The 14,563-nt window shown below is 40.7% G+C and overlaps 1 protein-coding gene across 6 annotated transcripts in view; it reads left to right on the plus strand.

Moving 5' to 3' along the window:
* The window catches only part of PARD3B (par-3 family cell polarity regulator beta), a 980,330-nt gene that overhangs the window by 597,027 nt on the left and 368,740 nt on the right, over positions 1 to 14,563 (plus strand). For all 6 annotated transcript variants that reach the window (XM_045806556.2, XM_045806555.2, XM_045806554.2 and 3 more), the window contains one exon: positions 5,893 to 6,008. In XM_045806556.2, coding sequence (XP_045662512.2) covers positions 5,893 to 6,008 — 116 coding nt within the window. The remainder of the gene's footprint in view (positions 1 to 5,892; positions 6,009 to 14,563) is intronic.

Consider the following 14,563-nt stretch of genomic DNA (forward strand, 5'->3'; position numbering starts at 1 on the left):
AAACCTGAATCAAAAATGACAGTTTGGTGGCCATAATAAAATGCGTTTAAAAAATAATTTCATTCATTCTTCTTTACTGTTTATCCTGTGTATACATGCAAAAATGGTGGGATAATGCAAAGATGAATCAAATATAAACCCTACCCTCAAGAAGGTGGTAGGCCAGTAGGTAAAAATGACAACTAGCACACAAGATACAAAGTGATATTTACCAGAAGGAATAGAGAAAATGCTATGCTCTGGACATCCAAGGCAGAGGAAAATGCTTCCAGATAGAGGAATCGGGGGAAATGTTATGGGAAAAGAGACATTTCAACTAAACCTCAAAGTATAAATTGGAGGTGCACATGAGAAAAGCCCAGGAGGGAGTGGAATTTCAGAGAGAGAGAAGGGTAGAAGTAACAGCATGGCAGTGGGGGAAGGAAGTTGATTGGTGCAACGTGTATCAGGGCTGACTGGCCAGATGCTAAAGCCCAGGGTGCAAAGATAAGGAATACAGACTTCCCTCATTAGATGGTCAAACCTTATCGTGGGGTTTCAGCAGACCTCATGATAAGACCTGGGTTTTAGTTGTGTACAACAGGCATTAAGGAGATGGAGAAAGATTAATATCCACTGGGAGCCAGAGACTCTTTGGACATTTTCGAGGCCAGTACAGAAAAGGTACTAAGGATCTGTGCTGGGGAGGGTGGGGAGAAGCTTTCAGATGAGAAGCCTCTTCAGGTGAGAGAGGGCATCGGAGATATTGCAGACATGGAATTATCGGGAATTAACAATGGCCTTTTTGGCTTCTTCAGTGTCGCCACAGATTTCTGGAGGGGGGGCATGGCAGGAGGTGCTGATGACAGTTATCAGGTTGAGTGAGTTCAGTTGTGGATGGGGAAAGCCATAAACAAGGACAGTCTGGGGACTGGCAGGAGAAGAGAGGGCTGGTAAGAATGAAGAGTGGAACAGCATGGCTAGAGAGGAAGGGACAGAGCCAGAGACATTTTTGAGATGGAAGGAACAAATGTAAAGCTTTGAAACTCTTCCCCTTGGGATCTCGTGACCCGCACCATCCTGCAAGCTGCTGCATTGCCTAGGTGACCGGCAGCAGCAGGGGGGCTTTGGCTGCCTGGAACTTGGGATGAAGGAAGGGTTGGAAGGGAGCCAGAAGGGTTGAGCAAGGGAGGCTGCCCTGGCTTTCAAAAAAAAAAAAAAAAAGTTAAAAGCCCTCTGAAAGGAAAAAGTGGTGCTTTTAGGGATGTAGCCAGCCTTGTGAAACAGAAAACAACTATTCCATGAGAAGTGAGATGCAAATGTGATCAAACTTCATGCCTGTATCTTGAACCAAAATGACATCAGGAATTTACTGAAGTTACTTGTAGTATCATGTCACCAGTTATTGGACAAAAGTTAAGAATATATGTGTCTAAATAAAAAATATAAAGGAAGTATATTTTCTACTGTCATATGTCAGGGAGGATTTAAGGCAAATTAGAAACAGACAGAATATATTGAATTTTATTAACAGTTCAGACAACATTTGGTTGTTCTCTACATGTTCATATTTTTCCTCTCTCCGTTCTCCGGGTTCTCTGGGTCTGTCTCTCCCCTCCCTCCCTCCCTTTCTGATGCTACTCTCACTCATAGTAGCCAATTGTCAAAGCCTGTTCATGGGTGGACACCTGGGACTTCAGATTTGTTTTTTTGGTTTTTTTTTTCCCCCATACCTCTCAAAATCTTCTTCTCCCTCCTTTTGATTTCTGACAGTTCTCCTTGAACATTCATGGCTGGGTCTTACATGTCTTTCACATTCCTGATTTGTCACCACATCCAGGACACTGGCATATGTTTCCTGTTACCTTTATTTATTCATTAGGCAGCATAATTTGACATTGGGTATCATTTCGATTTGATAGATCCCTTGGTTGTTCATGCTGAAAATGTGGCCTTTATCTAAAATGTGTCTTTGGCCTGCTGTCAACTTGCAGCTTCCCACAGCCTCCAATGCAGCCCACTCAGCCACGAGCACATGCTAACTTTCTTCAAAATTAAAAGATGTCAGATTTTATAGTTAATCACTGTGTCACCCTTTCCCTCCAAAAACTTCTAACACGTAGCGTAAAATTACAAATGGTCTTACTAGTCTCACTCACATGTCTAAAATATTTTCACACTAATTCAATCCCACACTTCATTATTTAAGTGCACTGTGTGCTCACACGGGCCATGTGCACTATATTGGCTCTAATCCTGTAATTTCTCATATTACACTTCCCTCCTTAAATATCAGCCTTATCTTGCCTTATTTCTTATTTCGTACCATGGCAAAATGGGTCCTTCTATCGAAGGTTTCAAAATGTACACTTGGTCACATTCAAAGCAATGGCAACAGATGTGTAAATCACTGTCATCAATTTAATGGATATATTCAGGTACGTATAGTGTGTATACACACACACACACATGCGCACACACACGAACACTTACATTCATTTGTACAAAGCAGCTTTTTATTTCTTTGTCCAGCCTTCATTATATGTAAACACTTGTACCAAAAAACTCACTTTATTTAGACAGATCCTTACCTGATGTTATCGCATCAAGGGGCATTGCCACTTTGCTTTTTTTTAAAATGGGAATGGGGATCATTGTTTCCCGAGTGTCTCAAAAAATTTGAGTTCTTGTATTTAATTTGTCAGTGAATGCCTCGTTTGGTAAAGCAAGACAATAAAGTGAGTTAAGCAGTGTGTTCCTCAGTTGGGTAGATTCTCATAGTCTCCCTTGAGCAGAGCTCTTTCAATGCAGTGCCACCTAAGTTTTAATGAGGAATATTCGTGTTGGTCCTAAACTATCTCCCTAATGGCTTTCATTGTAACACAGGGCATCTGTGTGGCCTAACGCTTTGCTTTCCTTTTATTTCATGGTATGTGCTCGCTACCGAAACACAAAGCTAACCTAAAATGCAAGCAGCATAAGACAGTGAGTGAATTTGCCCAAAAAAGGGAACGTTTTGATGTCGTGGAATCAGTATCAGCAGCACCCATGCCCCAGGATGGCCACCATTTTAGCCAAAGCTTTTGTGGCTCTGAGAGAGATAGAATGAAGAAACCACAGTTCTGGTCCTCACTTTGCCATTGGCCAGCTGTGTGACCTTGGAACAGCAGCCTCCCCTTTGGGCCTCAGTGTCTTATCTGCAAGATGAAGAGTTAGGCGAGGTGACCTTTAATGCCTTCCGGCTCTTAAATTCTCGGATTCTGTGAAGGCCATGAGTCTTTCTGACACTAAAACCACATCATCACAAGAGATCAAAGGATGTGAAACTAAGTGCAAATAAATGTCGAATAACACGTTTAAAGGCAAGTGCTTCCAAAACATCAAGCCTCGGGGGGAAGCTCATGTTCACAGTAGCCTCTCAGAATTCTTCTTTAAAATGGGCCGAAACAGTCAGAGCGTTGCTGTTATGCCAGGCCAGTGTCCGTGATCCTGGTGGTACAAGCTGTTTGGTCACAACTGGGGTATTTTGTCATCACTCCCTACCACATCTAATATAGTTTTATATGTCACTGGTTTTATCTGTTGAAAATGTAAGCCAGACACCAAGGAGGAAGCCAAAAAAACAAACCAAAAAAAGCTTTATAAAGAGTAGATTTGAATTTCTTGAGAAACTTGCACGAAATCATGTATAATTTCTTCACTGAAGAGTGTCTCAGGCCCTCTCTAACCTACAGAAATAAAGAAAAGATTTAACAGCTCACTTTTTTTTTAAGATTTTATTTATTCATTTGATAGAGACAGCCAGCGAGAGAGGGAACACAAGCAGGGGGAGTGGGAGAGGAAGAAGCAGGCTCCCAGCAGAGGAGCCTGATGTGGGGCTCGATCCTGTAATGCCGGGATCAGGCCCTGAGCCAAAGGCAGATGTTTAACGACTGAGCCACCCAGGCACCCCCAGCTCACTTTTATTGAGCTCTCCTTGTGTTCTAGGCAGTACTGTCAGCATATACTGTATCCTCATTTCTTACAACAACTTTACACATTCTAATAGCGTCTCTTGTAGGGACTAGCACACTGAGGCCATGGACCCTGGCACATGGCTCTCTAGCCCAGGCCCCTAACCATCAGGCACGTTACCCTTAGGTACACTCCTGTGGAGCATAGCATAAGGTATCAACTTGTTGGAGTCACTATGTTGTATACTTGAAACTAATGTAACACTGCGTGTCCACCTTACCGCAGTTAAAAACAAATAAATAATATTTGTTAATAAAAAAGGAAAAAATTTTGAAAATAAACAGAAGAAGGGCTGTTAGTCCCAGGTCTGCTGAGACCCTGACAAAAACAGAGAAAGAAAGAGACTGAAAAAATCCTATAGATGACTCGAAAAGCAAAAATTGACGGTCATTTGGGAAGCAAAGGCGGGTCTATTTATTTACCTGCTTAGTTGTTTCCTAAATGTTTCTACGGCATTTACTGGGTGCCACAATCTATTCTCCTGAGTTTATACATCTTTTTATTTTTACTTTACAAACTCATTTTAACAACCCCGTGAAGTAGGGAGTGCCTACTTTAATGCCTCCGATATTGAAGCACAGAGAGGTGCAGTAATGTGCGTGGGTCCCACAGCAGTCAGGGGCAGACAGGATTGAGAACAAAGCAGCACTTCTCTGATGTCTGGGCTCTTGAGCTCTGTGCTCTGCTGCCTGTCGTGGGTACTTCCTCGAGCCCCCCACCATATTACAATCATGGAGGGTCATTTATTCACTCAGCAGTATTATTATTGCCGTGTTTTAATTTTAATATTGCTGCAAGGCAGTATTGAATGTGCATAACTAATGAGTTTCAAGAAAAGATGAAACTTATTTTGGTATATTTGGTTAAGAAATTGAGATTCCCCTGTACATTTTCGAGGGATTCTCATTCATAGTGGTTCATTTTTTTAATTGTTGTTTTACTGTTTATAGTGTCAAATCCCAACTGTTCAAAAACCTCAACCTCAGTACATTCAGATTTATCAGGCACTTGATTTGAGTTTCACTGTACTTAATTAAGACTAAAGTTATGCTGAAATGAGCCACCATATTAACTTTCTCAATATATGAGAATACCAACAGAGAAAGCAGCTGTAATTTAACTTACAAAATTTATAGATATGATTTATTTCGAGACCAAGAAATAAGGCATTGTCTGTAATTCCCTTGCATAATCCCCTCCATCCTCAAGCAAACTAAATAAAATATTTAGCAGAAATAGAATTCTTTGAGATTGACTACAAGCACTAGGAAACCTATAATGGGCATTTAATGTATCTGGTGTCTAAACTGTCAACTGTGCTTTTCTTGTTCTTTCCTTTTCGTGTTACTAATGAGCAGCCTGTTTGCTCAGTACGAACAGTAGTTTTAGGGAACAGGCGCACATGAAGTCAGAGACCGAGCCACCGCAGCCAGCAGTCTTCCAGCAGGATGGTCTTCTCAAAAGGATGCAAGCCTTTCACTTGTTTTTAAAAGAAGGGCATGCTCAGCCCTCAGAAACCTCTTAACCCCGCTTTTAGGCTCTGGGAATATCTGCTGACCTCCTTTGAAGCACCAGTTCCTGCCCGGCCCGGCTTTCCCATTTGAAGTTATATATTGTAAGCAGGGTCGCAATTAGCAAAAATCAGTGAAGAGGAAAACATGATATTAGCCAGAGAATATTTTATTTAAATTGTACAGTGTGATAAAATACATAAGAATAGAGTTGCTACATCTCCTAAAAGCCACCCGGGATTCCAGAATCGGTTGAAAATACATGGTGGGGAGCTGGCGAGGGGATGAGGAAGGGCTGGGTTCAAAATGACAACTGCTTCCTTTACCAAAAGAAAAAAAAAATTTTTTTATTCTCAATCTCAGTACAGCATATGGCTTCTTTCCACAGCTCTGGGGTGGATTCGGCAGTGTATTTTCCAGATCAGAACATCCGCTTCAGGTCTGTGACACCGGCCAGGCCTCCTGAATCAATGAATCTGAAAGCCTCAAAGAGCATGGACCTTGGTAAGTGAGGGTGAGAGACATCCAGGTCCCAGGTCGGCACTCCAGCCTCCGCCATCTGTCTTCCTGAGTGTCCTCCCTTTGTCTCCTCAGCTCCAACCTGAGGGGGCGAAGTCTGCGGGAGCCTGGAGGAGGGGACATTGGTCATCCCATCTTTCTGTCTCCTCTCACACATTTAATTGTAATTACCCCTTTTTAAAAGAGAGGTCAATGACATTTTTATAAGTGGTCCGTGAAGGTCAGAAAAATATGATTATTCCTTCCGGATGATCTGGATGCCGTCAGCATCGGTAACTCACGTGCCTTTGTATCTGCATTCTCACTTCTGCTGGTGACTTTGCAGTTCTCGCGTGCATACCTGCTGTAGGGCCCGGGAAGATAATACGGTTAAATGAATCCTCTTCCACAGGGTGTCCCGTCTCTATGTGCAGTGGATAGGGATGGCAGCAGTGGGGAAGATTTACCTCTTTAAATGCCCATCTCCAGATCCTGTTAACACTGGAGGGGAAAAGGGTCCTTGAGTTTGCCAGATGGAGGGGGTCGAGGTACCCTGGGTCCATGCCTGAACAACCTCAGTGAGGTTCTGAGCTCTGCAGGGAATTTCTGGGTGACTGTTGGCTGCTAGGGCCGAGCAAGGGCCCCCGGAAACGGTGTTCTCCGGGTCCTCGGAGGTGGGACCCCGGAAGACATCTCAGACACCCAAGTGTGTCACTGTGCGCTCACGGGCTGTTGGAAAGAGAGGACTATGAGAGAAGGGTGCCAGTGCCAAATAAACCCTCAGCAAATACTCATTGCTGCTGGGTGCTCGCAGGCCGTGCTTTGCAAATGTTTCCTCTTGAGACGTATTGCATATTTCATTAGTTAGCAACTAAGAATATGGAATAATCAAAACCGTGTTCTCCACAAAACAATCTGATAAATAGTGCTTATCTCTTACTCATTTACAGGAGTTCAGAAAAATGTTCAATCATGATGAAATAAGAGAAATTGATTCTAGTTTCTATAAATTAACTAGATCACTAGGAGACATTTGCTCTGACCACCTATAGGGAGAGAGGGATAGAAAACCTGAGCACTGGTCAGAGAGGGGTATTTTCTCCAGCGTGAACCTTGACAAACCAAAGGCACCATGTGTGACAGTGACCTAGGTTATTACTAATAATTTGAGGAGCAGTTGATAAAGTGCTTGACAAACATCTTTTGTTCTGTCTTCCCAATTACTCTATGAAGAAAATGAATAGATAAAAATCTCTTTTAATTTGGGACAAGAATAGATGATGATTTTCCTCATTTAATTAAAACAAAAAGTGACCAGCAATACAGTTCCAAAAAGTCTCTGCAAGAGAAAAGAATGGCATCCATTTTAAGAAAGAAAAATTGTTATCAAATCTGTAAAAATAAAACCTAAGGTGTATCCAGAAACAGTGTTTCTGTTTATATTTTTTGTTACTGAAAACTTTGCTTTTGAGAAGTTTTCTTTTTTTACATTGAAATAGCCCTTCCAAAATACGTATAGCTAGCAGTCACTCATTACACTGTATTGTACTTATACCATAAAGGACAATAGTACTGTTTGTTCACCTCACTGGATAGAGGTCGTGAGCTGTTTTCCTCAGGACACAGGTGCCAAAAGCTGTGGCTTAAAGGCACCATGCAGCAGAAGTGGTAAAATATGGAATGTAGACATTTTATACGCCATCAAAGTTTGGTCTCTTCCAGGAAATGCCAGTATAAAGCTAACAGTCTTGCGGAGGGCAGCATTCTAGAGCCATTCTGAACCCCTGTCCCCAAAACAATTGAGGGAGCTCAATAAACATGTTGATTTTCTTAGTGCATAAACTCAGATGATACCAGATGGTAAACATTTGGAAGTGTCTTTCCTGTTTGGTTAGGCAAAAAGAATATTGTTAAGTTGTTTTGTTTTCTGTAAGTAGCAGCGGGCCAACCTAAGGAATTATTATCTTTACTAAAAAGGGTGGTGGCTATGCTTATAAGGATGGCAGGGTCAAGCTCACGTCTTCAAAAAGTAAAAAATCAATAATCAATCCATCCATCCTAAGGTATTTAGGCTGAATATCAAATTAATGCTTTTGACTATTTTTGGACCTGGAAAAATAGCAGTTTCATAGGGTTCAAATTATAAAAGATAAAACCTTTTATTTATCTAGTCCTTTATGTTGGATAGTTCTACTTTCCAAAGTCTGCAGGAATCTTTGAAGGCTAACAGTCGCCATTAATACCTTTGTTTTTGTTTTTGTTGCCGAGTCTAGGCTAGCATTCTAATGTGCAGATTAGGTTCAAATTATTTTAAAGGTGAGTGAGTTCCATTTACTTAATTTCACTTATGTTTCCAAAGGTAGACAGCTCTTGTGAGAAAAACATGTGTTCTCATCCCCAGATACAAACATGATTTAAAAATAGCTTGCTATGTATACGGAGCACTCTGTTTGCTGCACCGTCTATCTACGCGTATCTGCATCATGTGTCGTGTTTCTTTATAATAGTCGTACGGTGTTATGTGAATGAATCTGGATTTACAATTTACTTCTCCCCATTTGAATGAATTTGGGATTGAGAGTTTGGGGTATTTTTTTGTTTGTTTTTCCCCCAGGGGATCCTTTTGTATTTCACATTCTGTGATTTGCTTATTTATAGCCTTTGCCACAAATGTTTCCATTTCTAAATTCTTTTTATCTTTAGATTGTTGTTGGGGGGCACCTGGGTTGCTCAGTTGGTTAAGCATCCAACTCTTGGTTTTGGCTCATGTCATGATCTCATGGATTGTGAGATCAAGCCCCACATCAGGCTCCCCACTCAGCAGGGAGTCTGCTTGAAGATTTTCTTCCTCTGCCTTCCCCCCACTCTCGTGCGCAGGTGCGCGTGCAAACTTACGTGCTCTCATGGGTGCGTGTGCATGCTTATGTGCTTTCACGGGTGCGTGTGCATGCTTATGTGCTCTCTTGCTCTCTCTCAAATAAATAAGTAATCTTTTTTAAAAAAGAATGTTGTTACATATGTTGCAAAGAATTTCTTGCAAACCATTATTTGTCTTCTTATTTTGATTATGATATCCTTTACTATGAAGATTTTTAGTCTCATAGAAAAAAACTTCCATCTTTTCCTTCTTGACTTCTGGGTTTTATACTTATCACCTTATTTTCTTCTAGTACTTTTGAAGGATTTTTTTTAATATTTACCAATCTGTAATATATTTATCCATGGTGTGTGAGGTGGAAAAATGTTTATTCATGACAATAGGCAAATTATTAAGAACATTTATTGACTTTTACATCCTTTCCCCATTAAAGCAGAATGCATTAACATTGAATATTAACTTTCCTTACATACATGGGTCAATTTCTAGGCATACTCTATTGACATATTTGTCTCTTCCATGCCAATGTCACCTTGTTTATATTATCAATATGTTATCACACTGTATTTTGATAACTTACAGGAAATGCTTCCTCTGATTTTTCTTCTTTTGTAAAATCATTTTGGCTCTTCATATACATTTACTCTCCCACATGAACTTTAGATCAGCTCATCAAAATGAATTTAAAGATTAAACAAGAGTGCTTCCACTGTGTGCATTCATTATGACTCAGGGATGGTTCTTGATAGAAGAAATGTTTTTATCAAGTTACATAAATGTCCTTGTATTCCTAGCTTCTTAAAAAAGTTTACTCAGTTTAATCAGATGTTGAATTTTATTAAGTGAGTTTTAAGGATTTGTACAGAATGACCATGTGTATTTTGTTCATTATTAATATAGTGGGTTATAGTAATAGATATCACAATAGTCAACCTTTGTTCTTTCTGAATTACTCTAAAGTTTTCTCTGTACTCAAAAAAGGTAGAAATGAATAGTACACTATCTGTGTGCTCTCAAATGTAGGTGTAAAACTTTGATTATAATTGTACTCAGTGTCATTAATTCCTATATATCCATTATAGATTTTTTTGAGGCTATTCTGCCTCGATATTTTGTGAATACTTTTGCTGGCATACATGTGGCCACCTTTAAGACAGATCAGAAATGATTAAAATGATGAATAAAAGGAAATTTATTTTTAAATAATTGGATGTAACTATGCTCATTCAAAGGGGTTAGGGTGTCATTTTCTGGGTTTTCCAGAAAATCAATCTTCTCCTACTAATTGTAGACTTTCCTCTATTTATTTAAATTACCAGAATTACTATGTTCAGTCTGGATCCCTTTAATTTGCTCATAATTGAGCTTGTGTGGGTGTTGAGTTGGAAGCTCTCAGGAGCTGAATAACACAGCTGCCTCTTTGGCCTTTGGCATAGGGTTTTCCCCCAAAGAGCTGCCCTTTTGGCAGTATGCTAGAGAGTTACATTCAAAGACTTTTTGATGAGACATAAACATCCTTAATTTCCAAGCCGGGTGTTTTATGACCCCATTAATACTATTTAAGAATTAATCTGAATTATTCAAGGGACAGCGCTTCATTATTTTGGCCCATCCCCTGACCTAATCTATAGGTCCGTGAAAGTTCAGTTTATTTTTTTGTTTTTTGTTTGTTTTTTTTTTAGCAGCTGAACCCAGTTTATTTCTTGTGCAACATGGGGATAGGCAGGAGGATCCGCTCCACACGGTCATTCAGGGAAAGTGCGGTTTAAAATACTATTTCCCACAAGGTTTTTGTTTTTTGGGGGTTTTTTTTAGTTTTTACTTTTGTTTCAAACTGGCCTTCTCCCACTTCAGAAGGGTGCTCTGCAACACAGAGAAGACTGAGGACAGTGCAGATGGAAGCTGCTGGCCAGCTGTCCTGCCTCTGTTCAATGAGAGGAAATGAGCTTCAAGTGATGCATGAGGCATTCAGACAAAAGTTTAGGAAGTTCCCTGACAAGGAAGACTGTTAACATTCCATGTCCCATAGTCTCTTAAAAAAGTACATGTGTCTTGGATGACTCCAAGACCTGTAATTCAACCATTGTATTTTTCTGTTAGTTACTTGTTCTAAAATTTTTTAAGATGGAAAATGTTTGTAGATGCCCGCAGTTGAAGGAAATTATAAATAAACTGATTTCTAATATCAACAGAGATTAAATAAATATTTAGGTCATGTTTTGAATATAACCATTTCATACATGCCGGACATTCCTCTCAGAGAAGTTAGGTATCTCTAGTATTAGATCAAAGATGGGCATGCAAAATTTAACTAACCCCACTCTACTATTCAAATACTTTATTCTTAAAATTATTTTTTGGGCATGCATGTGCAAGTGTCCACAGGGACTCAGGACAGTCTCCATTCCCCCCTCCCCCGCAAGGCTAACTGCCTGACCCACATCTGTAGGTTCCCAGAGGTGAGGTGGAGAGTCAAGACTCCCCAAAGCCTCCTCACCCCAAATCCTTGGGGCCCACATAACATGACACCCTCTGCTGCACAAAAAAATAATTTTTTGTATAGTGAGGTACTTCTGTATACATTCTTTGCAATAAGACAAAAATCCTGAACACTAAGTACATAGAGTGTTTATAAAACTGTTCAGATAATTGTGATGCTGGTTTATCAGTTAATATATATTATGTGTGCCATGTAATATGTTAATATATATCTTAATATAAATGTGTATGTATATTCAGGGATCGTCTTAATTGCCCATCAATAAGCAACACCTCTGATGATAGAGCCGAATGGAGTACTGTTGCGTAAGATATAACTGACTTATTAAAAGAAAAAAAAAAACAGGTTGAGAAAGAAGAATTAATGGTAACAGTAACAGAAAGTGTCTATTAACTGTCTCTAGAAGACAAGGAAGAGTACAAGGACGTAGTCAGGTGTATGCCCTAAGCTTTAGGAAGTCAAAATTAAGAAATTGCAGATACTGTTTCTCAACCATTAAACAAACACTTATGGCATGCGTATTGTGTACATTAAACACTGAAGCTTCAGTCAAAAAAGAACGAAATCTTGTCATTTGCAAGACGTGGATGGAACTGGAGGGTATTATGCTAAGTGAAATAAGTCAATCAGAGAAAGACAAATACCGTATGATTTCACTCATGTGGAATTTAATAAACAAAACAGATGAACATAGCAGAAGGGAAGGAAAAATAAAATAAGACGAAAACAGAGAGGGCGACAATCCATGAGAGACTCTTACCTACAGGAAACAAACTGAGGGTTGCTGGAGGGGACGGGGCTGAGGGATGGGGTTACTGGGTGATAGACATTAAAGAGGGCACACGATGGAATGAGCACTGGGTGTTATATGCAACTGATGAATCACTAAACTCTACCTCTGAAACTAATAATACACCATATTTTATTAAAGTGAATTTAAATTAAAAATTTAAAAAAACAACAACACTGAGGCTTCAGCGGAAAATTAGAGAAAACGGTGTTTGCTGCACATACCTAGATTGAAAATCTAACAGGAAAGGAAAACCTGGGAGTTAAGGAAAGATTCCCAAGAGGAAATTCTGGCATGATGATGATAACTTATCTCCAAGAGGAACAAAAGGGAGAGGCAGCTGAAGATACCAGAGTGGCTGCTTCGAGAACTTACTGATAACCTTGGCTCTGTAGAAGAGAGGAAGAGAAGAGCAAATGGTTAAAAAGAAAAAGGAAAACGAGAGAGTTAGCAGTCGTCTGAAAGAATAAATGCAGGAAGAGCTGAACAGCTGCTTGAAGCTCGCGAAACCTGTAAGAGTTAGACAGCCAGGCTATTTTTAGAGCACGAAAAAGAAAGTGTGTGAGGGGCCCATTGTTTAGAGCACCTAACAGCTGTCAGGTGGAACACAGAGCCACCCGGTTCCTGGGTTAATTTTACCTTCGTGCACACGAGAGAGTGATGTTCAAACGGGAAGAGCATGGCTGCCAGCGAATGGAAGGAGGCCGTTTATATTCCTGCGCACTGAAAGGATCGTGCTTAGAACAACTGTCCCTGATCATCAGAAATTGGGAAGAGCAGGCCTCGCACTGGAGAACAGGAAGCAAATTACCAATTTACACAAAGATGATGAATTCCAGAAACAACTGGTGAAACTACTGATCTCCACACTGATCTGCAAAGAATTTCCATGTTTGTGAAATGAGAAAAAAAAAAAAAATCAACCTCTGTGAGAGGGATCTCGGAAACAACTGAGGTCTCCTTTTCTTCTTGATTGCGTTTCTAGACTTAATTCAGGGAAATGTTATAGTTTACTTTGATCTTTCTAACGGTATGTCAATTCTTGATTGAAACTTATGAGCCAAATTATACAGGAAAGTAGGTAAAAGCATTAGAATGCCCTCTCCCAAAATGTGCTAATTAAGGCTCATTGTCATTCTGTGAGGAATGAAATAACATATATGACTCCCTACCGGGAGCTTCTCGTTCCATCGGAGCAGAATTTGACAGAGACTGGAGGTGTGTGAGTTGGCTGAAGGTACGAAAGGCATTCTTACCAAAGTTTCAATGGATAGTGCCTCAGAGAATGGGGTGCTATGTTAGAGTGACAGAATTAGCATTCAGGTGATTTCTCCAGAACTGAAGAAGGCAGGATTTAACAAAGAATGACTCCTCCATCTACCAAGCATTTGTTGGCGATTCACTATATCCTGGGACATGTCCCGGCTGCAGAAGACCCACGCTCCTCTCCTGCAGTGTCTCCATTCACATTGGGTAAATAGATGATAGAGTTTTACCCAAGTAAAAAAATCATCAAATTTCAGACAGAGGTGATTTCTCTGAAGGCAAATTCAGGTAGAGGTGAAGATTGGGGAGCGGTGAGGCTATTTTAGATAGGGCAGTGAAACATAAAAGGAATATCCCGAGTCAGGTTCAAAGAAATCAACTGTCCAAGTACAGGATTTAGGAGACCTGGTATAATAAGGGTGAGTGAGGATGCCCTGGTTTTTAGCTGCTTGCCTGATAAGGCGAACCCCAAAGGTTGTAGTTCTGTGTTGCCAGAGGAAGGAAGCTGACAATTTCACTGGACTCCGGGCTCCTCATAACACATCTATAGCACTGTCTTTAATTCTGGGTATGATATTTTAATAGAGACAAAAACAGGGTAGAATGCATCCAGATGACAGGCCTAGAAACCATATCTGATAGAAAATAGTTGAAAGAAAGGTATCTTGCCTGGAAGAGAGATAGCTTAGGAAGCCTATGAGAGTCCTCCCCAGATGTTTTCATGGCTACTACTGAACAACTCAAATCTGGGGGCGCCCGGGTGGCTCAGTTGGTTAAGCATCTGCCTTGGGCTCAGGTCATGATCTCAGGGTCCTGGGATTGGGCCCCACGTCAGGCTCCCCACTTATTGAGGAATCTGCTGGTCTCTCTCCCTCGCCCTCTGCCCCTCCCCCACTCCTGCACGCATGCTCTCTTTTTCTCAAATATTTTTTTTTTAAAGATTTTATTTATTTATTTGACAGAGATAGACAGCCAGCGAGAGAGGGAACACAAGCAGGAGGAGTGGGAGAGGAAGAAGCAGGCTCATAGCGGAAGAGCCTGATGTGGGGCTCAATCCCATAACGCAGGGATCACGCCCTGAGCCGAAGGCAGACGCTTAACGACTGCGCCACCCAGGCGCCCCTCAA

The sequence above is a fragment of the Ursus americanus genome, chromosome 1, assembly GCF_024610735.1.
Source record: "Ursus americanus isolate L20-20 chromosome 1, mUrsAme1.1.p, whole genome shotgun sequence".
Lineage (NCBI taxonomy): Eukaryota > Metazoa > Chordata > Mammalia > Carnivora > Ursidae > Ursus > Ursus americanus.